Source organism: Coturnix japonica, chromosome 34 (assembly GCF_054131305.1).
Source record: "Coturnix japonica strain WE chromosome 34, WE-NBRP24, whole genome shotgun sequence".
Taxonomy (NCBI): Eukaryota; Metazoa; Chordata; class Aves; order Galliformes; family Phasianidae; genus Coturnix; species Coturnix japonica.
Genome location: NC_140696.1, coordinates 2528955 through 2550837, shown reverse-complemented (window position 1 = coordinate 2550837; position 21883 = coordinate 2528955). Strand labels below are relative to the sequence as shown.

The 21883-nt window shown below is 51.8% G+C and overlaps 5 protein-coding genes across 8 annotated transcripts; all 5 read right to left on the bottom strand.

Moving 5' to 3' along the window:
* Positions 1-3751: 3751 nt before the first annotated feature.
* LOC146755278 (uncharacterized) lies at positions 3752-7270 on the bottom strand. The gene is made up of 4 exons (XM_085526006.1): positions 7043-7270; positions 5668-5773; positions 5144-5274; positions 3752-4876 (listed from the first exon to the last, which is right to left on the bottom strand). The coding sequence occupies exons 2-4, from the start codon at positions 5765-5767 to the stop codon at positions 4709-4711; spliced, it is 399 nt and encodes a 132-aa protein (XP_085382132.1). The 5' UTR covers positions 5768-5773; positions 7043-7270; the 3' UTR covers positions 3752-4708.
* Positions 6976-12391, bottom strand: BUD13 (BUD13 spliceosome associated protein). The gene is made up of 12 exons (XM_015883894.3): positions 12255-12391; positions 12045-12135; positions 11590-11674; positions 11407-11464; positions 9985-10787; positions 9527-9635; positions 9340-9433; positions 8899-9004; positions 8381-8519; positions 7974-8158; positions 7740-7821; positions 6976-7404 (listed from the first exon to the last, which is right to left on the bottom strand). The coding sequence occupies exons 1-12, from the start codon at positions 12371-12373 to the stop codon at positions 7311-7313; spliced, it is 1965 nt and encodes a 654-aa protein (XP_015739380.2). The 5' UTR covers positions 12374-12391; the 3' UTR covers positions 6976-7310.
* A 169-nt stretch (positions 12392-12560) lies between these two features.
* On the bottom strand, positions 12561-16702 carry ZPR1 (ZPR1 zinc finger). Of its 4 annotated transcripts, none has more exons than XR_014938217.1 (14): positions 16553-16702; positions 16084-16245; positions 15506-15596; positions 15275-15345; positions 15035-15121; positions 14827-14949; positions 14647-14700; positions 14481-14547; positions 14221-14291; positions 13856-13955; positions 13625-13735; positions 13254-13340; positions 12937-13002; positions 12561-12820 (listed from the first exon to the last, which is right to left on the bottom strand). XR_014938217.1 is itself a non-coding variant. In XM_015883895.3 (14 exons), exons 1-14 carry the CDS (start codon positions 16676-16678, stop codon positions 12686-12688), a joined length of 1341 nt encoding a protein of 446 aa, XP_015739381.2. In that variant the 5' UTR covers positions 16679-16702; the 3' UTR covers positions 12561-12685. The 4 variants fall into 4 exon arrangements, 2 of the variants coding, with proteins under 2 accessions (XP_015739381.2, XP_085382129.1); XM_015883895.3 differs by having other exon boundaries at positions 13856-13945; XM_085526003.1 differs by having other exon boundaries at positions 13856-13945; positions 16084-16219.
* Positions 16703-16841: 139 nt separating this feature from the next.
* Positions 16842-18824, bottom strand: APOA5 (apolipoprotein A5). Its single transcript, XM_015883898.3, has 4 exons — positions 18640-18824; positions 18463-18538; positions 17896-18007; positions 16842-17782 (listed from the first exon to the last, which is right to left on the bottom strand). The coding sequence occupies exons 2-4, from the start codon at positions 18509-18511 to the stop codon at positions 16900-16902; spliced, it is 1044 nt and encodes a 347-aa protein (XP_015739384.2). The 5' UTR covers positions 18512-18538; positions 18640-18824; the 3' UTR covers positions 16842-16899.
* A 1127-nt stretch (positions 18825-19951) lies between these two features.
* On the bottom strand, positions 19952-21409 carry APOA4 (apolipoprotein A4). Its single transcript, XM_015883897.3, has 3 exons — positions 21311-21409; positions 21083-21209; positions 19952-20949 (listed from the first exon to the last, which is right to left on the bottom strand). The coding sequence occupies exons 1-3, from the start codon at positions 21357-21359 to the stop codon at positions 20022-20024; spliced, it is 1104 nt and encodes a 367-aa protein (XP_015739383.1). The 5' UTR covers positions 21360-21409; the 3' UTR covers positions 19952-20021.
* Positions 21410-21883: the final 474 nt, after the last annotated feature.

The following is a 21883-nucleotide window of genomic DNA, read 5'->3' as shown; positions in this document are numbered from 1 at the left end:
AGCCAACGAGAGCTGAACTGAGGGCTGCCATTAAAATGTCACTGAGAAAATTATTAAGTTAAGGTAAACCACTTCTGCGCATCAAAAGCAAAGGCAATCAGTCCCAGGCTTGTCCCCCTAGGAAATTATGTGGAGTAATTAATCAAAAAGCTAATGAGAAATGTGTTTTCTTTCCTAGCCTAACACCACATCATATTCTTATTAGCCAAGGTTATTACAATAGTAATCATGCATGCTCTGAGTTCAAATTGGGTTTTTTTGCTCCACTGCCACCAATTTAGAAAGCCATTAATGGAGAAGATAAACCCTGATACGCAGAGCAGCCCTCTGTGTTGATTTCACCTGTTGTGTGATCACCATCATGCCCAACCTGTGTCCCATCAACACACGTTTGGTGATACCCAGCTGGAGGCTGAGTCCACACATCACCCCATGTGCTAAAACCTGGAGTCCTTCTATTGCCCACCAACGCCATCACTCCATCACAGGAGGCCACCAGGTAGGCCAGGCATGATATGAGAGGAATGGATTTTGCTGCTGCATGCAAAGAAATGGAAAAACTCTATGCAGAAGGACGGGAGTGCTCTGTCAGGGTGCATCTCCGAGCCGCTGGGTGCCACACGCTCGAGCAAATCTGGCCTATTTATTGAGATGCCTTTAAGTGGGATCTCAGTGATTCTGTAAATCTGGCTGTAAGTGGGTAATTTGCTCAGCATTATGGGATCCCCCTGCACCCACCCCAGAGAACAGCCATCTGCCAATCTTCCCAGGCCAAAACGCACCGTCAGCAGCCCTGCAAAGGGAAAACAGCTCCACTTCATATTCAGCATTAAATAATTCAGCCCCCCTACAGAGGGAGCGGGGAGAAGAATGAGACTGACAAAAAACATAAAGATTTCCTATGCCACGTTAAAAATGCATTGACCTGATTAGCTCTCAGCACAGCCCTCCAGCACGACGCCTTCGCACGCATCTTATACAGCACCTTTTCTTTCTCCTTTTGCATTTGGGTGGAGGGAGAGGTCTTGCTGCAAATGGGCATCCCTTTGTGCAAGAGTCACCTCCCACCTTCCTTTTGTAGTTCAGCTGCCACCTGGTTGGGTCGGGAGAATTAAAGAGGTCTTGTTGTGTTTTGCCAAGCTGAAAGCCCACCCGATGCCCTGGGCGTGCTGCCCCCTAAGCCAGCTTCAGCTCCAATGTGTAGATTAATGAGAACCAGCGTAGCAGAAGAAAGACTTTAGAAGCCCAAAAGCAGGGCCTGCAGCCAGCCTGGAGGGCACAAAGCTCTCCATACTCCCTTTGATTGAACAGCAAGATGTGGGTTACGCTACCCATGCACCCAGCCCAGGCAGGCACCCCTCTCTGCTCAGAGCCCTTAAAGAAGAAATCTCTGAGCTGGTTATCACAAGCAGGCTCAAACATTATGACTTTATTACAGTCATAAAGCACTCCCCAATTACAGGCTGGGTGGTGGCAGTCGGACACCGCAGGGAAACTGAGGCACAGGAGGAGCCCACAGAGCAGCTGAACTCAGAGCCCTGCACCGACCGCCAGATAACACAGCTTAAATGTGTTTATTTCCATCCAGGCTGCTTTTTAATTTGATTATTTATCTCCCGTTTAGCCTCTGACAGATCAAAGGCTCGGCAGAGGGGAAGCGGAGCCGGGCTGCGCATGAAAATGAGCCTTGATACATAATTAATTAACATAAAACAGTTTCATTAGGAGATGGCGTTACACGGCTGTTTGTCTTAAAAATTTAAGCTGTGTAAAGAGGAGGGAAAACCCATCCACCCCCCCTCCGGCAGAGCATTGCCAGCTCACCCCATAACCACATCCCAAACCTGGGATATCACGCCCCATCCCTCTCCTTTCATCACGCTCAGCGTCGCCTCCCGTTGATTATTAATCTGTTTTTAATTCTATTAAGAGACGGCCAGGAGAAAGAGTATCAATCCTAGATTAACAAGGTTATTAGCGCTTCATTATGCGAGGTGTCTTTGTAATTGAAAAGGGAGAAAAGGAAGCACCATAAATATCCGCAGCCTCTTTTTGCTCCTCGGGGTTTACGGGTGGCTCCTTTTATTCGTGAGGATATGGAACCATAAATATTAAATATCTCCTGAAAAAAAATAAGAGAATCAGAAGAAAGAGAGAGGATGCCCTCTGGATATTCCAGCGCCGAATGTTCTTGCATTTACAAATATTCATTAACTGGGATCTGCAAAGTTATTTCCACCAAGACTCAGAGAACGAAGCAAGAGAGAAGGGGTTATTTAAAAAGAAAAAAAGGAAGGAAAAAAAAATAGAGTCTAGAGTAAATATTATTAGTAATTTTTATCTCTGTGTGTCCCTAATTATCCCGCTATTAGGAGAACTGCACATGTGTATATGCAGTCACTAACCTGGCGGGCGTATTGGTTCTGTGCTCCTAGCACAATCCCAGGGCACAATGTGTTGCTGGAGCCCAGGGGGTCCCATGGAGGGTCTATAGAGGGTTCCACATCAACCCTAACCCTCAGCCCTATGCTTCAGCCCCATCTCTCAGCTGTCCCAGCAGCACAGGGTGACTTACACAGCCTCCAGCCTTCACCAAGCGCCCACCACTCAGAGCCGCCGCTGCCATTTAGAGTGAAATTAAAATGATAAATCTGGGGCTCTTTTTAATTAAAAAAATAATAGGAGATCACTGCAGGGAATAGTTACAATAACGTGTCACCTGCCAGAACCCACTTTAAGAGCTATTAAAGAAAAAAACAGATGAGGGGGGAAAAAATAAGAGCCTGGTAGTTAGAAGAAGGCGCATTTCCCACCATCCATCCACGCTGAGCAATGCAAGGGAGCAACGCAAAGCTCAGGGAAGCATTACCAGGCAGGAAATCACAGCATTTCATAGAACCCACTTCCATCTGTTTCCTGGGGTGAAATACAGACAGATGCACAGCTCACCAACCTGCCAGCACAGTGTAGTGGTCCCTCCTGCACCCCACACCATGGCCAGGGGTGGCAGGGGGCAGGTGATGTCACCCACCAGGAATTAAGCTCTTAATCTTGACTAAACACATTACTGATGAGCTCATCAACAAAAATCTAATTATTATGTGTGAGGCCAAGCTTAATTGCTTGTCCTTGACATGAATAATGCACCACGTAAGCCTATTAGCCAGTGTAAGCCTATTATTATTATTATCGTGCTCGCTGTCAAAAGTATAAAAGCAAAACAGTCGAACAGGGGGAAAAAAATAATGTTATGCAATTAGCAGCAAAATGCCAGACAAATAAGCTCATTAATTCTTGGAGGGAGCAAACTCTCTCAGTAATTAGCAACTGCCCATTTCGGGGCTGGTCAGGGGTGAAGCCTGCGCTGCTGGGGCAGCTCAGAGCCCAGAACCTGGGGATGGCAGAAAGCAGAAGCTGGGCGGCATGAGGACAAGCATGAGGGACAACACAGCATTGCCAACCCCAGGCAGCAGCTGTAGGTCCCCCTTCTCCCTGCCCAGTCACCCTAAAAGCCACAGTTGTTGGGACGGAGCTGAACACAAAAGCTCAGTGGGCACCCCAGCACCTCTCTACCATCACCTGGAACCACACACCGGGCGCAGCGACCCTTAACCAGCCCCAAAAGCTGCTCGGTTCCTCCACATCATTTGCTAATTAAATCCCACTAATGAGAAAATCAGGATGCAGGAGCTGACAGAGCAACGCTGCCTCCTGCGCACGCACTCCTCGCGGACTTATCACTCGTCACAGGATGTTTACAATAATTTTTAATTTGTGCAATTATTAATCATTTTTTCTATCTGCCTCATTTGCATAATAATTACTCTGCTTGGTGTTTGCCATGACTGTGAATGACAGTGTTTTAAATTAAATTAAGATTTTAATATTCCTTTTTCTTTTTTTTTTTTTTTTCCTGGTTAAAGCTAATCAAAGTCGCTGTTAAGATGCCAAGAAAGGGACTGCTGCCCTTCCAGAAACAATAATCAAGTGATCCACTCCCCAGCACTGCTCACTTTGTCTCTATATCACCCCTCTCATCCCAAAGGATCCCAGAGTGTTTCCCAATTTCTCTGCTGCCACAACCGCTCACACACAGCCATGTCAGACAGCAGAGCTGTGCCAAAGCAGGACGCAGACCAAGGGCAATGGGACAAGCCATACTCCCTCCTCCCTGGCCAACACATGTTGCATTCACAGGGTCAGAATGAGAAGGCATACATAGGGAACAACTTGTGTGCTCAGACCTCAGGTGGGGCTCCAGAATACGCAGCACACCCCAAACACCCCTCAGCACATGTGTGCTGCGGCACCCAGGAGTGCAGAGCACGGCTGCACTTATACCTTATGCATCCAGCCCAGGGCAGGGGCAGCCCTCTGTGCCACAGGCAAGGCCAAACCTGGTGTGCCAGCACCCTCTGCCGGCTGCCATGGCCTGGTGGGGGGAGGCAGCACTCATCCTCACCGCCCTCCTGCTCCCTCTTGAGGTGTACGAGCTCTCATCAAGGTGCAGGCAGCTTTCCTCTTCTCACTGTCCAACTCAGATGTGTTGGATACCTTGCACACGAAGCCACCATCCCACATACCGGATCCTGCAGTCATCACAAGAGATACCAGAGCCCAGCTCCATACTCACAAAGGGTTTCTGCTGGCTTTGGAGTCACTCTGAGAGGAAAAGGGCAGATGTATTCACACTTACTTGTGTCAAATCTTACTGCCCACACAGAGCTGTGTCCCCAGCCCCCCCTCTCCACTCTTCAGACACAGATGGGACACTGCAAAGCAGCTCTGGGCTGGAGGTGTTCCAATCCAGCCTGTTTGCAGACACACGTGATCCACCAACAGACGGAGACAGGCAGCTCCCCTGGCCCTCCTGAAGCTGCAGAGCCATTTCAAAGCCCGTATGTTATTATCCACAACAGCCATCACAGCATTTGACAATTTGCATCTGGGCAACGATACAAAAGGCTTCATTTTTATGTGTAAATTACACCAGCTAAACTCTCCTGTACTCCACTGCTTTGCACAGATATATCTTAGCAAGAAAGTCTCCGGTAATATAACCATAATACACATATTATAAATTCAGTACTGTAATGAACTCTGCTATAAGATCCCCGTGGTAGTAATAAACATCTGTACCTACATCTACAATTTTAAAACTGCAGCCTTGAAAAGAAGTTGAGAAAGTCTTCAATGCTCCACTTGTATGCCAGCTCCTGAACCGCCTTCTTGTTGGCCATCCTGGCAAAGAACTGCTGCTCAAATCCATTAGACCTACAAAATAACACCAACAAGACCATGGGCTACTGTGCACATCTACTAGAGCTCCCTTTTGTACCAGAGCATGTCCCTACCAGCCATTCATGACTGTAAGCAATGATAAGATTGAATGCATTGCATCTCACTCGCTGTAAACTCTCTAAGGCAAAAGCTCATTTAGTTTTACTACCAACAGGTCAATAAAAGAAGATGCCACTGTGGCACTAAATCCTGAAGGAGAACTTGAGGACTCAGCTTTTCCTGTGTGAATTCATCAGCATGCCTGGATGCCAACCAACACAGATGCTCCCCAGCAACACCTTAACTACCAGCCCTCTAAGACAAACCCTGATACAGCATTAACAGGCAGCCAAAAGCAGATGTTGTACAGTGGTTTGAGACCTTTACCTTCCAAGTACTTGCTACTTCTCTCCTGCTTCCTGAGCTCCTGCTGCTCTCTCCACAGCATGTCAGCTGACACCAAGCCAGCTTTGACCCCAGACATCATCTTGGCCTGCAAATCAAACAAGAATCACATTTCACTGCTTATAACAGTAAAAACATTCAGGCAGTAACGACAGCAAGATCCACCCTCACCTCCTAAAAGCTTCCATTTAGTGTTTGTTCTGAACTCCTCCATGAGCTTCACTTCATCTGGATGCTCATCAATAAACTGCCACCTGAAGCTCGGATAACAGACCAAACAGCTTAAGACAATAAAGAAAGGGATTCATGCTCTCTAAACAAAAGGGTCCGGTGGAGCAGCTTGGGAGCTGCTTCTTGCGGCGGTGGTGTTCAGATGTGAGGTACAGTGGTGACACTCATTGGTAGAGCATCTCAGGCTCACAACCTTCCGATGCTGTTGCTATGTAACCCTTCCATACAATGTCCATTACCAACCCGTTGTTTTTAGTTAGAAGTGCTTTCTTGCAAGCAGGGATGGAGCGCAGCGCTCTGCTTGGCCTCCAGCTGCAAGCTGGACAAATCTAATCACAAGAGAGAGGTTATGCTTCGTGCTGAAGTGAGCCCCCAGGCAGCAGTGCTAAGAGCCATCAGCAAGCCTGTCCAGAGAGAAAGCTGTAGGGACTAATCCATGACCATTAGCTACTCTGAAGAAAATAATGGCCAAGGGAAACAGTTTAAATGGCCTCTGCGTGTTTATTGCCACAAGAAATTGACCCCCAAGGAGCTGCTGGAGCTTCTGAAGACTTTGCTGTCAAATATAACATGGCATGTTGTTCATTCAGCCATTTCTAGTAGAGAACTAGAGTTATATATACAGCAAGCAGCTTCTTGCCACATACTGACCCACCTGGCACAGCTCCCATAAGGGCTACAGGAAGCTCTGCTGTGCTAACTTCACTGCAAGCCAAAGACTCCAGGAACCAGAAGGGTTAAGAGTTACACAACATTGAACAAGCAGAAGCTCTCTGGGCTCATTAGCAAGGACATGGAGAACATGGGGCAGACATAACATGAGCCCACAGGTAAATCAGCTCACAGTATTGAGCTGTTTCAGAGCAAAAAACACCCGCTGGAAGAACTCAGCCATAGCTGAAACCACAACCGTGTGCTGCAATAGGCCAACACACCAGATAGGATTAACTCTCCACGACTTAAATCCCAGCATGCTTCCACCATGAAATAAACCTGAGATTTAGGACATCTGAAGACCTGTCAACTGCCTTCAGAGGACAAAGCATTTGGCATAGAACATTTCAACACAGTTTCTACAGTTTATTAGTAAAGAAATAAGTGGGTCAGACACCAGAGTCTGCAGCACCTCATGAAGGAACACCAGGGAGCAGAAGTGTTCCTCTGTGGGCAGCAGCCACTCCAGTTTTTGGCACTGGTCCTTTCTGGCTGGCAGGAAAATCCTTTTCCAGCAGCTCTCCTCTAAACACAGCCTTGCTTCCAAGAAGACGATCCACTGGGATACTGAATGCCAACAGTGCTTGGTCCAGGCAGAGGAGCCGTTACTTTTGGCTCTGGCAGTGGTAGCAGGCAGATCTCAATTCAGTCGTGCCGTTTCACATGGTTATTTCTACTGTCTACATGTCTTCAATGCTCCACTTGTATGCCAGCTCCTGAACTGCCTTCTTGTTGGCCATCCTGGCAAAGAACTGCTGCTCAAATCCGTTGGACCTACAAAATAACACCAACAAGACCGTGGGCTACCGTGCACATCTACTAAAGCCACAAAGCTTTTAAAAGACATCACGTTTGCCACTACTTTTGCATCAACACCTCCAGCTGAGTTTCCACCCTGAGCTGTGGCAAACAGCAGGCAGTGCCACAACAGATCAGAAGAGAACCTGGCTCCCTTTTGTCCCAGACAAGCATGTCCCTGCCAGCCATTCATAACCATGAGCAGTGTTAAGGTTGAATGCGTTGCATCTCACTCACTGTAAGCTCTCTGAAGCAAAAGCTCGTTTAGTTTTACTACCATTCAATGACATCAGTGTATCAGGAATACCTACCTGTCCACCCCATCCCAGCGATACCCAGGCCATATATTAAATCTGTTGAGAGGAGGTGCTGGTCCACTGTACCTAGGTTTCTCTAGAGACAAAAACAGCAATACAGACATTGGTTACTACAATGCAATCTTCAGGACTCAAGCTGCCGCAGCAACCTCACACTGTTCACTGAACAGCAGCTGCATTTCTATGCTCCTTGGGCATTAAAACCTGCACCAGCACAGCTTTCCATACCTTTCTTCTCCTTGTTCTCTTTGGCTTTTCTTTTTTTGATGAACTCAGCCATGGGGTCTCCTTCTCTCTCTTGTTCTCTCAGCATTCGATCCAAATCTTCATCATCAATGTAACGGGCCAATGGTTTCTGCATTTCTTTTATTGCATCTTCCACATTCTGCTGCTGCTGCCTTTCCTGTGCTAATCTAAAAACACATACAAAGTACCACCTCAAAACTAAGGAATAATTTACTGCGATCTGCTCAAATTGTAGTATTGATCAGAATCTACTGTCTGTAGCATCCCTGAGAAGCACCCAGCAACAGACAGGGTAATCCCACACAAAATAACCTGGTCCCAGGCACAAAACTCATTGCCAACCCTCAGTCCCCAGACCTGCAAAGTGACATGTCACCAAGACACCTTACCCCTTTCCCCATCTGGCATATTGCTCATCATGCAACAACTTTGCTTCATCTTTCTGCTTCTGCTCAAGACGTTCCTGCACAAGGTCCCTCTTGCGGCCTGACTTGTCGCGGAAGATGGTTTCCATGTGTCGGGATTCCTCTAGGGATAACAGAAATCCTGAGTCACTCACGTGGGAATATTTCAGTTTCCAAACCACTCCATAGCTCATGCAATGAGCTATAGGTGTAACAGCCTGCTCCTTCAGATCAGGAATAGCAGATGGGGCAGATGAGACACAAAAGCCTCGCAATTGTCTCATTGGCACCTCTTTGAAATCACCACTCATAAATTTCTATTTTAGAGACCCAGTGGCTTTTACCTGTGTATATTCATCAGCATGCCTGGATGCCAGCCAACACAGACACTCTCCATCAACACCCTTACTACCAGCATTTTAAGACATGCCCTGATACAGCACTAACAGTCAGCCAAAAGCAGACTAAAAGCTGATGTCTGTGCACTGGTTTCAGACTTTTACCTTCCAAGTGCTTGCTACTTCTCTCCTGCTTCCTGAGCTCCTGCTGCTCTTTCCGCAGCACGTCAGCTGACACCAAACCAGCTTTGACCCCAGACATCATCTTGGCCTGCAAATCAAACAAGAATCAAATTTCTGCTGGCTGAGAGCTGCCCAGTGACTCACAGGTATGACAAGGGGAAGTTACACGAGAGGCAGCTCTGTTACAAAGCCACTTTGCTGCCATCTTTGCAAACAGCTTCCACAGACTTCCAGAAACGCAGAGTGCTCATGCAGAGCTCATCTTCCATCTACCTCACACGTGGTCTTATGGCAAACTGACAGTGTAGCACAGCTGCATTTACAAGCTATATATCTGCTCTACCATCTGTAAGCCATCACACTGTTAATGATTGCTATCAGAGGAAGCAATCTTCAGCACAGACGGAAAGACAAACCCCTTACCTTCTTGGGAGATCCCTTCTCATCTGAGTAGCGATGATCTGAGAGATTGGAGGGACTCCTTGAACCATGCTGACCCTTTCCAGAAGGCAGAGCCCTTTGAGGATGAGAGAAACTGAAGCATGAAAACTTGCTCTGAGCATGTTTAAGAGGACCATGCTTATGAGAATCACTGTGGAATAGACCTAACCTGTGATTCTTCCGCTGGGGAGAAAGGTCTGCCTCAGAGGCACTTTGGGCACCTCTTCGTGGAGGTGGAGAATCAGAGTCATGACGCATCTTTTTTACCGAGGAAACATCTGCAACACAAACATACATTAATAAGAACCACCAGAGGCCTAAAGATGGTGACAGATGAGATAACCCACAGTAAAATCAAAACCTTCAGTGAGGTAAAGCTGTAGGGAAAGAACAAGCATTGACATCAGCCTTTATGTTCCATTCCTTCTGAACATGCACTGTTCAGAGACGAGGCTTAAACTTCATTTTCCCTTTGGACAAGCGTTTAAGACTTACACAAATTACTTTTAGGTTAATTCTTCTCAAAGTAATCAGAATACAGCATGACAACAAGTTTTACCAACAGAAACAATAACCCATCCACCATAACTCTATGTTTTTGCATTACGCATTCTTATACATGCTCACCTTTTTTTCCCATTGCTGAACTGCTTCTTACAGGAGAGAGATCCGGAGAGTCGTGACGTTTCCTTCTGGGGGGTGACAGGTCGGGGGAGTCGTGACGTTTCCTTCTGGGGGGTGATAAGTCCGGAGAGTCATGGCATTTCCTTCTGGGGGGTGATAAGTCCGGAGAGTCATGGCGTTTCCTTCTAGGGGGTGACAGGTCAGGGGAGTCGTGACGTTTCCTCCTGGGAGGTGACAGGTCTGGAGAGTCATGGCGTTTCCTTCTAGGGGGTGACAGGTCAGGGGAGTCGTGACGTTTCCTCCTGGGAGGTGACAGGTCTGGAGAGTCATGGCGTTTCCTTCTGGGGGGTGATAAGTCTGGAGAGTCATGGCGTTTCTTTCTGGGGGGTGACAGGTCAGGGGAGTCATGGCGTTTCCTCCTGGGAGGTGACAGGTCTGGAGAGTCATGGCGTTTCCTTCTAGGGGGTGATAAGTCTGGAGAGTCGTGACGTTTCCTCCTGGGAGGTGACAGGTCTGGAGAGTCGTGACGTTTCCTCCTGGGAGGTGACAGGTCTGGAGAGTCGTGACGCTTCTTTCTAGGGGGTGACAATTCAGGGGAGTCATGACGTTTCCTCCTTGGGGGTGATAAGTCTGGAGAGTCATGGCGTTTCCTCCTGGGAGGTGACAGGTCGGGGGAGTCACGCTGTCTTTGCTTGGAAGGTAAGAGGCTGGGAGAATCATTTCTTTCTTGTCTGAGTGGGGACAAATCTGGTGAGTCGTGCCGTACTCGCCTTGGTGGTGAGTTGTCTGGGGAGTCATGACGTTGCCTAAGAAAGTACGAGAAGCTTTAAATAAGAGTCAGCTTACTCATTATCTTTTCTTGTCTTCAGAGTGGAAACAGAAATCAAATGAGATCTGTGAAGTCACCAGTAGGGTAACATACAATGATCTGCATTACTGAGCAAGAGATTGCACAAGAACAATTCAAGAAGCGCTCTGAGATGTCAATCAAAGAAAAACTCTTAACTGTATCACTTGAAGCCTTCATTAAACCTTATTATGCTCAAACTATAAACCCCACTCTGTGCCCTAGAATAATCATCTTCTCACAAAGCAACACCTGATCCTGTATAACTACCTCAGAAAAGAGGCGTGTCGTAACACCACCATCCTCACTATTTTACACATCTGCAGTCTGTCATCACACAGATGGCTCTGATATCAAAGGACTGTGGAATAACTGCTCATGAACCTTGCGGAAACCCAGACAGCAATGCCAGCTGGATGCACTTCTCCACCAGCCAGAGTGGATCCAACATGGGAAAAGGTATCCCTGGGAAAGCTCCTTCACACACTTTGATTCACACCTTGAAATTGCAGAATGAGACAGATGAAAACAGAAAGAAGGATTAATCAGTGCCGGAGTTTATAGCTGGAGATCCTTACCTTGTGGTAGGTTTGGCAGGGACTGAAATATCTGAACTTTGTGATTCTTCATTCTGGTCTGAAGGAAAAACAATCAGTAAGCAACCACCATTAAGGTTCTTCATAACTACCCTTAGTTTGTGATGTCACTGTTTAGAACTGTACAAACATTCAGGCAGGAATGACAGCAAGATCCACCCTCACCTCCTAAAAGCTTCCATTTAGCGTTTGTTCGGAACTCCTCCATGAGCTTTACTTCATCTGGACGCTCATCAATAAACTCTGCCACCTGAAGATCAGACAACAGACCAACCAACACAGCTTAAAACAATAAAGGGATCCACGCTCTCTAAACCGAAGGGTCAGCTAGTCCTGAACTAGAAATGATGGATCCAAGGGCTTTGCCTTCAGCTTCTCCTCTCTTCCCTATCTTAATTGCCATGTTATTTTCATACTTATACTCACAGACAGCACTCAGCACATTCTACAGCCGTTCATCTCGCTCTGCCTCACCACACCCGGCCGTTTTAAGGCTCTAACAGCCACCACGGAGGCTCAGCCCCACGCTTTTAGTGTCTGTAAGCGGTTCCAAACGTAACCACCCCATACAAAGACTCCTCCTGCCCCCATTGAAGACCAGGCCGTGTCTATGCGCTCACCACGGGCATGTCGCCTTCATCCTCCTCCTGCTCCTTCTCGGGCACAGCGGCGATGCTGCTCCATCCCACATCGTCATCCACGATCCGCATCCTGCGGGCACACACAGGGCCCAGCCTCAGCGGAGCGCCCGCCTGAGGCCTGCAGGCCTCACCGGGATGGGGGGAAGCAGATGTAGGCCTCAAGGGGAAGCCACCACCACCCGCACTCACCCGGCTCTGCCGGAGCAGCTCGGGGGCTTCTTCTTGCGGCGGCGGCGGGGCTGCTCGGCGGGAGGGCCGCTGAGGTAACGCTGCAGGTACTGAGCCTTGGAGACACCCTGCACCGCCATGACACCGACACCGGAAGTGAAGGGCAGAGGAACGGCGCTGTGAGGTAAAGGCGGCGGGCGGGACTTCCGGTGTTAATGGCGGGGATGAGTGGGCGGGGCTTCGAGGAAGGGGGCGGGGCTTCGAGGAAGGGGGGCGGGGCTTCGAGGAAGGGGGGCGGGGCTTCCAGCTCAACCCTGATAGCACGTACATGGTGATAACGATTTATTGGCCACCCAAACAGCCCCCAACCAGGATCTTCTCGCTCTGCAGCAGCATGGAAAGGAAGTTCAGCTCCTCAGAGCACACAGGGGCTGCTTCACCCCACCCTGCTGCTATCGGCCTGAGGCTGGTGCTGCCTCATAGCCCTCAGTCTTCATGTCATTAAGGCCCAGCTCTTCATTCTGCTCATAGGTACGTTCATAGTGCTCCACCTTCAGCTCCGGGTCCTCCTCTGGGGCATATACATTCTGCAGGGAGAGAAAAGCCCGGAGCAAACCCTGAGAGCCAACACAGAGCCAAGGAAAGCAACAAAACCCACTGAAACTGCTCTGAATAGCTCAGGTCTGAGCTCACACCAACATACCTGGAGATAGCTGTTGCCTGCAGGGTCATCCATGATAAAGACAGTCTTTGTCTTCCCTTCTATTACCTGCACAGGGAGAGCAGCATATCAATACTTCAAGGCTTCTTCTGATCCCTCAATACTCCCAGCAGCTTCACAGCACACTTCATGCTTCTGACATATTCCTCAGTAACAGCAAGAGCTTGATGAGGTGATGGCACAAAGGACAAGTGTGGAACAGCTCAAAGAGCCACGGTGACACTCATCAAGGAGTTAATAGCTTCAAAGCAGCAAAAGTGATGGCAAAACCACATTATGAGACTTGGGAGGACACTCACCTCCTGCAATCTGCCAATGAACTCCTTCAGCTTTTCCGTTTTGCTTGGAGTGGAGCTGTCCCCCAAAGTGAATGGGTTTCTCTCAACCTGGAAGAGCAGACACAGGCACTTATACAGCGCAGGAGAAAGCCAGAACCAAAGTGTCCTCATACCACAGGCAGACTAAGTATTGATACAGAGGAGCTCTGCTGGGTGTTGAGAAGCAGCCTTCATCCAGTATAAAGACTCAAGCTGACAGCAGGACCAAGTCTGACCCCTGCTGCCCCCAAACCAATGGGGTACAGGAGTTGGAAATGAATCCACAAGTCTAACTGACACATTATGCTGCAAAGGGAAGAAGCATGCTGGGGTGTGCAACCAGGACCACTCACCAAGTCTTTGATATCTTTCAACAACCCTTCCAGAGTGGTGAATTTCCCTCCCAGTGCTCCCATTCCCAGCTCAAACTCCAGCTCTGGAATCTCCACGCTGCACGTTTCCGACTGCAACAGAGACCTTCATGTCAATCCTGACAGCCCCGCTCCTCAGGGAACAGCCAGGCCACGGTGCATCATCTGCAGGAGCCAAGGAGGGAAGGAGGGAAACACCTTTAGGTTCATTACCTTTAGGATGTCTCTCGTCATGTCTGAAGGATCTGTAATTCTAAAGGTAATCCTGGTGCCTCGGGGTTCAATTGCTCCTCCAGACTTCACCTAGGAACACCTGGCAGTCAGCAGACAGGACTTTTGTACTTGAGGTTACTCCAGACACAAGGCAACCCCTCAAAAACAGGGAACACACACAGGTCTGGAGATGGATTATCTTCATTCATTACATGCAGCTCGTGGAGACACAACATTCTCTCCCTTCACTCATTTAAGAAACACAGGAGCCTGGCCAGCAAGTCTAAGAATCTCCTACCCACCAAAGCATAGCAGAACACACCACCCAACACACACAAAAGAGAAAAAGGAAGACAGTAGTTCACCTCATTTGTTCTGTGCCCACAGGAGTCACAGTTTGTGGCCATGATAATCACTTCTTTGAAGTGTGGGATTTCTGGAGCAGACAGTCAAGGAAAATTCAACAGAAGAAATACCTAAGAGTGACCTGCAGCTTCTACTAGGAATTATTTATTTGTGCCTTAAGGATACAGCAGGAATAGGACTAGGTCAGCTCACAAAGCAGCCCATACCCTGGCCTTTGCAGGGTATCCCATCTGAGCCCATGCCACCACTCAAAGGATACGCACTAGCTTCATATTTGTGTTTGCTGGAGCATTGCACTCAGGACAGTTGGTGTTGAACTGCAGTACCTAAAGAACAGGAATGAAAAGGACAGTCAGAGAGCATCAGCCAGCCCTACATGCCTGTCACCTGTGCATAGCTGTTACTACATTGCAAAAATCACCCACCTCATTCCTTAGGTCCTCTGCAGAATCATCTGGCTTCTCACCCAACTCCTCTTCCTGCAACAGAAGAAGCCAGAAGCAATATTAGCTTCTACCTGTGCCTCCTAGAGTCTCCCAGGTAGCAAGGGATGGATCAGTCCTGAGAGCACACCCAGCAGAAAGGGAACAACACCTCCACGTTACCTCAAGACCCAACAGAGCAGCCTGCTGTGGAGTCCGCTTATAATATGTAACTACAAGAGCTTCATCCTTCTGAGGTGCGTGGGGATTCTCCACAAAGCTGTTCCCTGAAGGATCATCTATGATCTGCAGGAGAAGAGAGCCACAGGAAGCCTTAAGAAGCCAGCCCACCCCTCCAACAGAATGGGTCTGCGCTCCTGAGCATACTTACGAATGTGAAAGGGGAATGTACTTCTTTCAGCTGCTTTAATTTACTAATGAACTCATCTATTTTACTTGCCACCTCTTTGTCTGTTGCCTGCAAGAGGACACATTTGAAACTGATATCAGGGGCAACCCAGAGCTGAAGCTGTCAAATAGCACACTGTCAAATAGCACAAACTGAAGCTTATAATAGCAGCATTTGTTAAACAAGCACCTCTCAAAAAATTCCTCTTTCACAGCACCTTACCCTGCGCACTGGCTGGTCCTGCTCCAGACCCATAACAGCTCTGTCAATTATGCCTTCAATGGTGGTAAGAACTTGACAGGGAAAGAAAAAGAAGCTGCATTAAGTAAACCACGGCAGTGTTCCCAAACCTGATGGCTTCCCCTGACTACGTACACAGACAGGAGGGCTGCTCCTCAAACACAGCCTACTACACAACAAAGACATGCAAATGGGCACATGCCACACACCCACCTCCCTTCTGGGAGAAGGCAGGGATCTCAAAGTCCAGCTCTGGAATTCGAATAGTGGCACAGTCAGTCTTCACAATCTCCCTGTTCATATCCTGCACACAACAGTTCAAAAGCAGCGTTAGAACCAGAAGCCTCTGCACCTTAAGTGCCCACACTGGGGCATGCAGCTCTTGCTGAAGCAGCAGCATCAGATTCAGGACAGCTTTAGCAGCTTCTCTCTTTGCTGTGAGGCAGAAACAGGACAAACATCCCATTCCAGTTTGAAGTTACACATTCAAAGACCACCCAACATCCAGCCCAAACTCCTGCCTCACCCACCCACCGAGGAGGGGCAGATCCCTCACAAACCTGCAGACATCACAGCGAGGGAGCAATGAGCTGGTATAGGATGTGCAGGAAGATAATTCCTATATGTGTGCATTAGTAATATACTCAGGTTTGGGGACTACAAGGATACAACAAATAAAAAGCTATTTCTCACATGGCACAGGAGCTTTTATTCTCAAGTAAGGCCAACTGAGGAACAAAGACACACACTGAGGCAGTACAGAGCCAGCTGTTTGTTGGGAGGAGCCTCACCTGCCGGGAGGCCACGGCCAATGCATAGCGCACACCCTGCTCCTGGATGCGGCCTGCAGACTGGATCTCAGTGTTGGACCAGGAGCAGCTCTCGCACGCAAAAGAACTGACAATGATCTCTTTGAAGAACGGGATCCTGGTGAGCAGGAGCCGCGTCACCCCCTGCAGCAGCAACGAGCCCGATGGAGCTGGGGGGCGGCCTGCAAAGCCCTGCAGGGCTCCAGCCCCACACAGCCCCAACTCCGGCCTCCAACAAGCCTCACCCCCCACCACAGGCCTCACCTCCCCCACAACAGGCCTCAACCCCCCGACTAGGCCTCAGCTCCCACCACAGGCCTCAGACCCCGACTAGGCCTCACCCCCAACCACAGGCCTCACCCCCAACCACAGGCCTCAGCTCCTACCACAGGCCTCGCCCCCCGACTAGGCCTCAGCCCCAACCACAGGCCTCACACCCCCCCGCCCTCACGTTTCGGAAGCAGTTCATGCACAGGGACTCGATCTCCGCCGGTTGCTGCTCTCCATCCTCGGCACTAAGAGGCCGGAACAGCGCAGCCCCCCCAGCACCCGCCTCCACCGCTCCCAGAGCCGACATGTTGGCCAGGCCCGCTCTCAACGCGAGGCCACGTGATATCAGTCACATGACGGGGACAACGATCATATGACAGGGAGGAGGGACAGTAATGGCGGCGGGGCAGCAATGGCGGCCGAGGGACAGTAATGGCGGCCTAGGGGCAGCGATGGCAGAGGGGTAGTGATGGCGGCGGAGAGGCGAGGCCTGCTGGCTTTATTGTGTCCGCTCCCCGTACCCAGCCATCACGCCGCTTCCCCTCCACGCTCGCTCAGACTATACGCCAGATCTCGCCACAGCGCGTCCAGACTGGCCCGTAGATCCTCCAGCGGGGCCGGGCTGCCCGCAGCCTCCTCTAGATATTGAGGCCGAGCCGACAGCTTGAGCCTCATGTCCTCCGTCTCCTGGTGCACGGCACGAGTGAAGTCCTGGATCTGTCGATACGTTTCCCTTCGGAACTCCTCGATGCGTTGCTGCACCTCGCTGGCCATCTCCTCATGGTGCTCCCCCGGCTGAAGGCTGAGTTTGGCTTTCAGCTGCTCCAGGTTGCGCTGGATGTTGCGGTGCAGATCCCGGGCGTTCTGGGTTAGTTTGGCTGATAACTCACCGATGTGTTGGTTGAGCTGCTCGGGGCTGGCGGGGCTGTGCGGGACCACGTTCCTGTGGAGCTCCTCCACTGAGCGCTGGATCTCGCTCAGTAACCTGTCAGCGTAAGGTTGGAAGATGTCCTTCACCTGGTCCGTGTGGAAGGCGATTTTATCGGCGTAATGAGCCATGAAACGCTGCACTTCGTCCACGCCGTCCAGCAGTTGAGCTGCCACGTCTCGGCTGGGCGTCAGGTGTCGCTGCAGCTCCCGTGCACGGAGGGACACCTGGTCCAGCAGCTCCTCGGTGAAGGGCTGCAGCTGATAGCGCAGGTCTTCCAGGTGTTTGCCCACTCTGTGGTGCACGTCGTCCACGTAAGGGGACAGTTTCACTCTCAGGCTGTCCAGCTCTTTCCTGATGAGCTTCCTCAGGCTGTCGGAGTCGTGGTACAGCCGGGGCTGGATGCCTCTGTTGAGAGGTGCCAACTTCTCAAGGAAGTTCCCCACGTTGCTGCCCCTGTCCTGGAGGCTTTCCTTCAGGTTTCTGTACAGGACAGCAGACACGGTTAATAAAGCACCACTGACTGACGGGACGGGCACGAGGTTGACATCCAGCTCCACTCAGTGGGTTGTGAGCCCCAGGAGCAGGATACTCACGTGAACTCCCTGCCCAGCTTGCTGCCCTGTGCCTGCTCTAGGCTGTCCTTGTCACTTGTCAGCTGGCTGAGGTACTCCCAGAAGCCACTCCGTGCCAGCTCGGCTGGTGACACTGCAAGGAGAAGGGCAGTGGTTATTACTGGAGCAGCCCACAGACCAGGAGATACAGAGCAAAGGGAAACAGAACAGTTGGGGTGGTTGAATGTGGGTTTGGGGTGGGGATGCTGTTGGGCTTCATCATGTTCTACCAGTTCTGTGTCACCTGGGAAGCCAGCCCTGAAGTGGCTGAGGGATGCAGCCAGCAGGGCTTTGTGCTCCTGCACGACCCCTGTGCCCACAGCAGCCACCACCTGCCCCACTGATGAATCACTCTGAGTCACCAGGTGGCAGGAGGATGGGGACAGGTTGGCACACAGTGATCATGGCATTGGTTCAAGGGGACTTAGAAACCCATCACGGGGCCAGAGCAGCTGTGCCATGTGAGTAGTGGCCGCCTCTGCTCCCCCATACCCCTTTTCCACCCCATCTCTGTGCCACTGGGCAGCCTGGAGCTACACAGACACCAACCTGGCAGGGTGGCCAGGAGGGTGAGCAGAAGTGCAGCCTTCAACGACATGATCTGCTGGGCCAGCGAGCTGCAACTCTGCAAGAGAAAGAGAGAAGGGGAGCGTTAATTCATGCCGCAGTGCAGGTCTCTGTCCCGTGGGCCATTATCCATCCCTGTATTTCACTCCCCAATTTTACCTCGCTTCTGGGGTCTGGAGTAGTACTGCTCCTGAGTGGGGCTGCCCAGCAAGGTCAGACACGTTCTGCCAGAGGCCAAAGTGTCCCCAGCACAGGGAGCACAGCGAGGCTGCACCTCTGCCCTGCACCTGGCTGCTCTCACCTCTTGCTGCAGCCAGGCACGGGCTCACTTTATATAACCCATCTGCGGGCGGCAGAAGAGCTCTGAGATAAGCGCATCCACAGGGGAAGGCTTTTTGGACCTCACTCCATGTAAATACAACGTGGAGGTTCAGCAGCGTGCCTGGGGGATGACGTGAATGCCCATCACCTGACTGCTGCACGTGCCCTGCACCAGCCAGACCGTGGTCATCCAGCCTGACCTTAACCCCCAGGGCTGCAGTGAGCCCTCCCTGCTCCGCCAGCATCTCCCAGCGGGCAGATTGTTCGTGTTTTTTGTTGTTCCAGTGATAAATGGGCCCTCACTGTTTGCTCTGTGGATTTCTCGGGATGGAGCTGACCTTCGCTCCCATCTGACCTTTGTATCGTGGAGCAAAATCCTTGTGCATGGGATGAGGGGTCTGTTGTGTGGGAAATGGGAGAGCAGAGCAGGGAGTGCCCGGACCAGAGAGTGCCCCATGGGATGTGGGCTGGTTGTCTGCAAATTGTGAGCAGCTACTTCCCTATAGAATGCCAAAGGCTCAGTGGTTTTGTGTATTTCTTTCACCCCAGTGCTCTTGTGCAGCTCTTGTACCTCTTTTTGTACATAAGGGTGCCCATTGCATGGGCTGCTGTGGGGCTGCTCCTGCCTGACTGCTGACCCCGGGCTTTGAAATGTTTGCTCTAAAGCAACCCAGCAAACAGGGGCAGGAGCAGACCTGCTGGGACCAGGCACCTCCAGGGCCGCCTCCATCCGGATGGGGCTGGGGCTGGGGGCCAAAGTGCAGCCTTGTTCCCTTCTCTGTGCAAACACCTCTGCATGTGGGGTCACCTCTGGGGGTACTCTGCCAATGTGCAGCACCCCATCTCATATCGCCCATCCTTAATGGGCTCTGGGGCCAGGAGCTGGGATCCTGCTGGGGGCAATGGGCTGGAGCAGGGCAGTGCAGAGCTGCAGAGCACCTGCCAGGGTTGGGGTTCTGCTGAGGCCCGGCCATGGGGAGTGGGGTGCTCAGGTTTATGCCTTCCCCACCAGAGCCCCAGGGGAGCCCATGTACCACTGAGACCATGATACAGTGACATCCCATGCTCCATTTCGGGCTCCCTGGGACCCAAATTTGGGGGTCACCCATAGGCCAGGATGGATGCAGAAGGACAGACACGGACCACAGGGTGCATCACAAAGTGCCAGTTTATTTCTGCCATAGGGAGAAGCTGTGAGTGCTCTGAATGGCAGGGAGGGCTCAGCTCTCTGCCTGCTCCATGGTGCTGAGGAAGGTGGCCACCTTCTCCTTCACTTCCTTCTCCAGGAGGTCCAGGTGATCCTCCACACCTGCAGTGCCCGATTCCAGCTTCTGCTTCATCTCCTCCAGCCTCTTCACCAGCTGCTGCCCAAAGGTCTCGCTGGTGGGGGCCACTTGCTGCCGGAACGCCTCCACCGTCTGCACCAGGCGTTCATCCAGCTGCTGTGCCAGCAGGTTCAGCCTCTGCCTCACGGCCTCAGCATCTCCACCCAGCGCCTGCTGCAGCTCCTGGGCCTGCGAGCTGAGCTGGGCACGCATCTCCTCCGAGCTGGCAGCCAGGCGGGAGCGCAGCTCCTCGGCCACCCGCTCCATCTGCATGGTGAGACTCTCCAGCTGCCGGTTCAGGCCGTCCTGCACCTCCTGGGCATAAGGGCTGAGCCCCTTGCGCAGCCCCTCCACGCTCTGTGCCACCTGCTCCTTCAGATCATCAGCCAGGGGTGTCAGCTGCCCCTTCAGCCCCTCCACGCTGCTGTCAATCTTCTGCTGCAGCCGCTCAGAGAAGGAGCCCAGAGAGGCCTGGATGCTGCCTGCGTTGTCCTGCAGCCTCTCCCTCAGCTCGGTGGCAAAGGGCTCCAGCGCCTTCCTCAGCTCCCCGGTGCCGCGGTCCACCTGCGAGCGCAGCTCATCGGCGTATGGGCTGAGCTTGGCCTGCAGCTCACGGATGTTGGTGCCGATCTGCTGGTGCACCTCGTCAGCATAGGGAGCCAGCTTGGCCTGCAGCTCGGCCAGCTCGCGTTGGATCTGCTCCTTCAGCCGCTGCGAGTCCTGCACCAGCTGTGCCTGCAGCTCCGTGGCAAAGGGCACCAGGCTCCGCTGCAGCTCCTTGGCGTAGGAGTTCATGCTCTGCAGGTTGCTCTGCAGCAGGGTGCTGTGGAGAGCGGGCAGTCAGTGCCCTGTGTCCAGCACCCAGCACCCATTGCTGGGTGCCCTGCGTCCAATTCCCATCTCCCAGCACCCTGTGCCCTCCCATGCCCACAGCCCTCGGTGGTCCCTGCACTCACTTGAGCTGCTTGGTGATCTCAGCTTGCTGCAGTTGGTCCGCGGTCTCCTTGGCATTGCTGCCCAGCTCGGTGAAGTACTTCCAGATCACAGTGGCCACCTGGTCAGGGCTGACATCGGCCCGTGTCCCTGCAGGCACAGAGATATGAGGTCAGATCTACCTCCATCCCACCCCAAGGCACAGCCACATCTCAGCCCCACCACCCCCAATGGGATGGGAGCTGCCTCACCTGCCACAACCAGGAGCAGCAAGAGGAAGGCGGCCCCTTTCAGCGACATCCTGAGTGCTGCCAGCGATGCTCTGTGCTCTGCTGTGTGCTGTGGTTCCTGCCGTGCAGCAGCACCCGCCGCTATTTATGCACCTGAGCAGCCACGCCGGGTTCCACGCAGCCCCGCACCGCAGCTTGGACTTTAGCAAGGTCGCGACGTGGAAGCGCCTGACGTGAGCGCAGAGCTGAGATCACCGCGGAGCCCGGCGGGGTGCCAGGGGGCAACACTGCCAGGGGGAGTGGGTATGGCCTGCAGAGGGCAGGGGGCACGTGGGGCTGGGACTCTATCGGAGCAGGATGGGGATGGAGCAGGAGGAGACGTGCCATGGGGCACATGATGTGGCCGGCAGGGTGATGGGGAGGTGTGGGGAGACACGGCTGTGGCCCCATCTCGGGGTGTTTGGAGTTGAGGACGCAGCTTGGCACTGCCACCCACCCCCCTGCTTTTGCAGCCCACCACCCCGCAGCTTGGCTTGCAGTGGGTGCCGCTGGATGTCACCCTTGTGCTGTATGTGCCCCACAGCCGCCCTCACC

Bases quoted from the DNA above. Each gene is read 5' to 3' on its own strand.
- LOC146755278 (XM_085526006.1), bottom strand. From the start codon at position 5,767: ATGATGTCTGGGGTCAAAGCTGGCTTGGTGTCAGCTGACATGCTGTGG. The intron at 5,275-5,667 runs GTAAAGGTCTCA...GTTATTTTGTAG, and splicing joins AAGTAGCAAGTACTTGGAAG to GTCTAATGGATTTGAGCAGC. The intron at 4,877-5,143 runs GTAGGTACAGAT...ATGGCTCTGCAG, and splicing joins GCAGTTTTAAAATTGTAGAT to CTTCAGGAGGGCCAGGGGAG.
- BUD13 (XM_015883894.3), bottom strand. From the start codon at position 12,373: ATGGCGGTGCAGGGTGTCTCCAAGGCTCAGTACCTGCAGCGTTACCTC. The intron at 9,636-9,984 runs GTGAGCATGTAT...TTTGTGTTGCAG, and splicing joins TTCAGCAATGGGAAAAAAAG to ATGTTTCCTCGGTAAAAAAG. The intron at 8,520-8,898 runs GTAAAAGTCTGA...TGTTATCCCTAG, and splicing joins AAGTAGCAAGCACTTGGAAG to AGGAATCCCGACACATGGAA.
- ZPR1 (XM_015883895.3), bottom strand. From the start codon at position 16,678: ATGTCGGCTCTGGGAGCGGTGGAGGCGGGTGCTGGGGGGGCTGCGCTG. The intron at 14,701-14,826 runs GTAACGTGGAGG...CTTCTGTTGCAG, and splicing joins CTGCTCTGTTGGGTCTTGAG to GAAGAGGAGTTGGGTGAGAA. The intron at 14,548-14,646 runs GTGGGTGATTTT...CCTGTTCTTTAG, and splicing joins CAGAGGACCTAAGGAATGAG to GTACTGCAGTTCAACACCAA.
- APOA5 (XM_015883898.3), bottom strand. From the start codon at position 18,511: ATGTCGTTGAAGGCTGCACTTCTGCTCACCCTCCTGGCCACCCTGCCA. The intron at 18,008-18,462 runs GTTGGTGTCTGT...TTCTCCTTGCAG, and splicing joins CCTCCTGGCCACCCTGCCAG to TGTCACCAGCCGAGCTGGCA. The intron at 17,783-17,895 runs GTGAGTATCCTG...TGTCCTGTACAG, and splicing joins AAGCTGGGCAGGGAGTTCAC to AAACCTGAAGGAAAGCCTCC.
- APOA4 (XM_015883897.3), bottom strand. From the start codon at position 21,359: ATGTCGCTGAAAGGGGCCGCCTTCCTCTTGCTGCTCCTGGTTGTGGCA. The intron at 21,210-21,310 runs GTGAGGCAGCTC...CTGTGCCTGCAG, and splicing joins GCTGCTCCTGGTTGTGGCAG to GGACACGGGCCGATGTCAGC. The intron at 20,950-21,082 runs GTGAGTGCAGGG...CGCTCTCCACAG, and splicing joins GAGATCACCAAGCAGCTCAA to CACCCTGCTGCAGAGCAACC.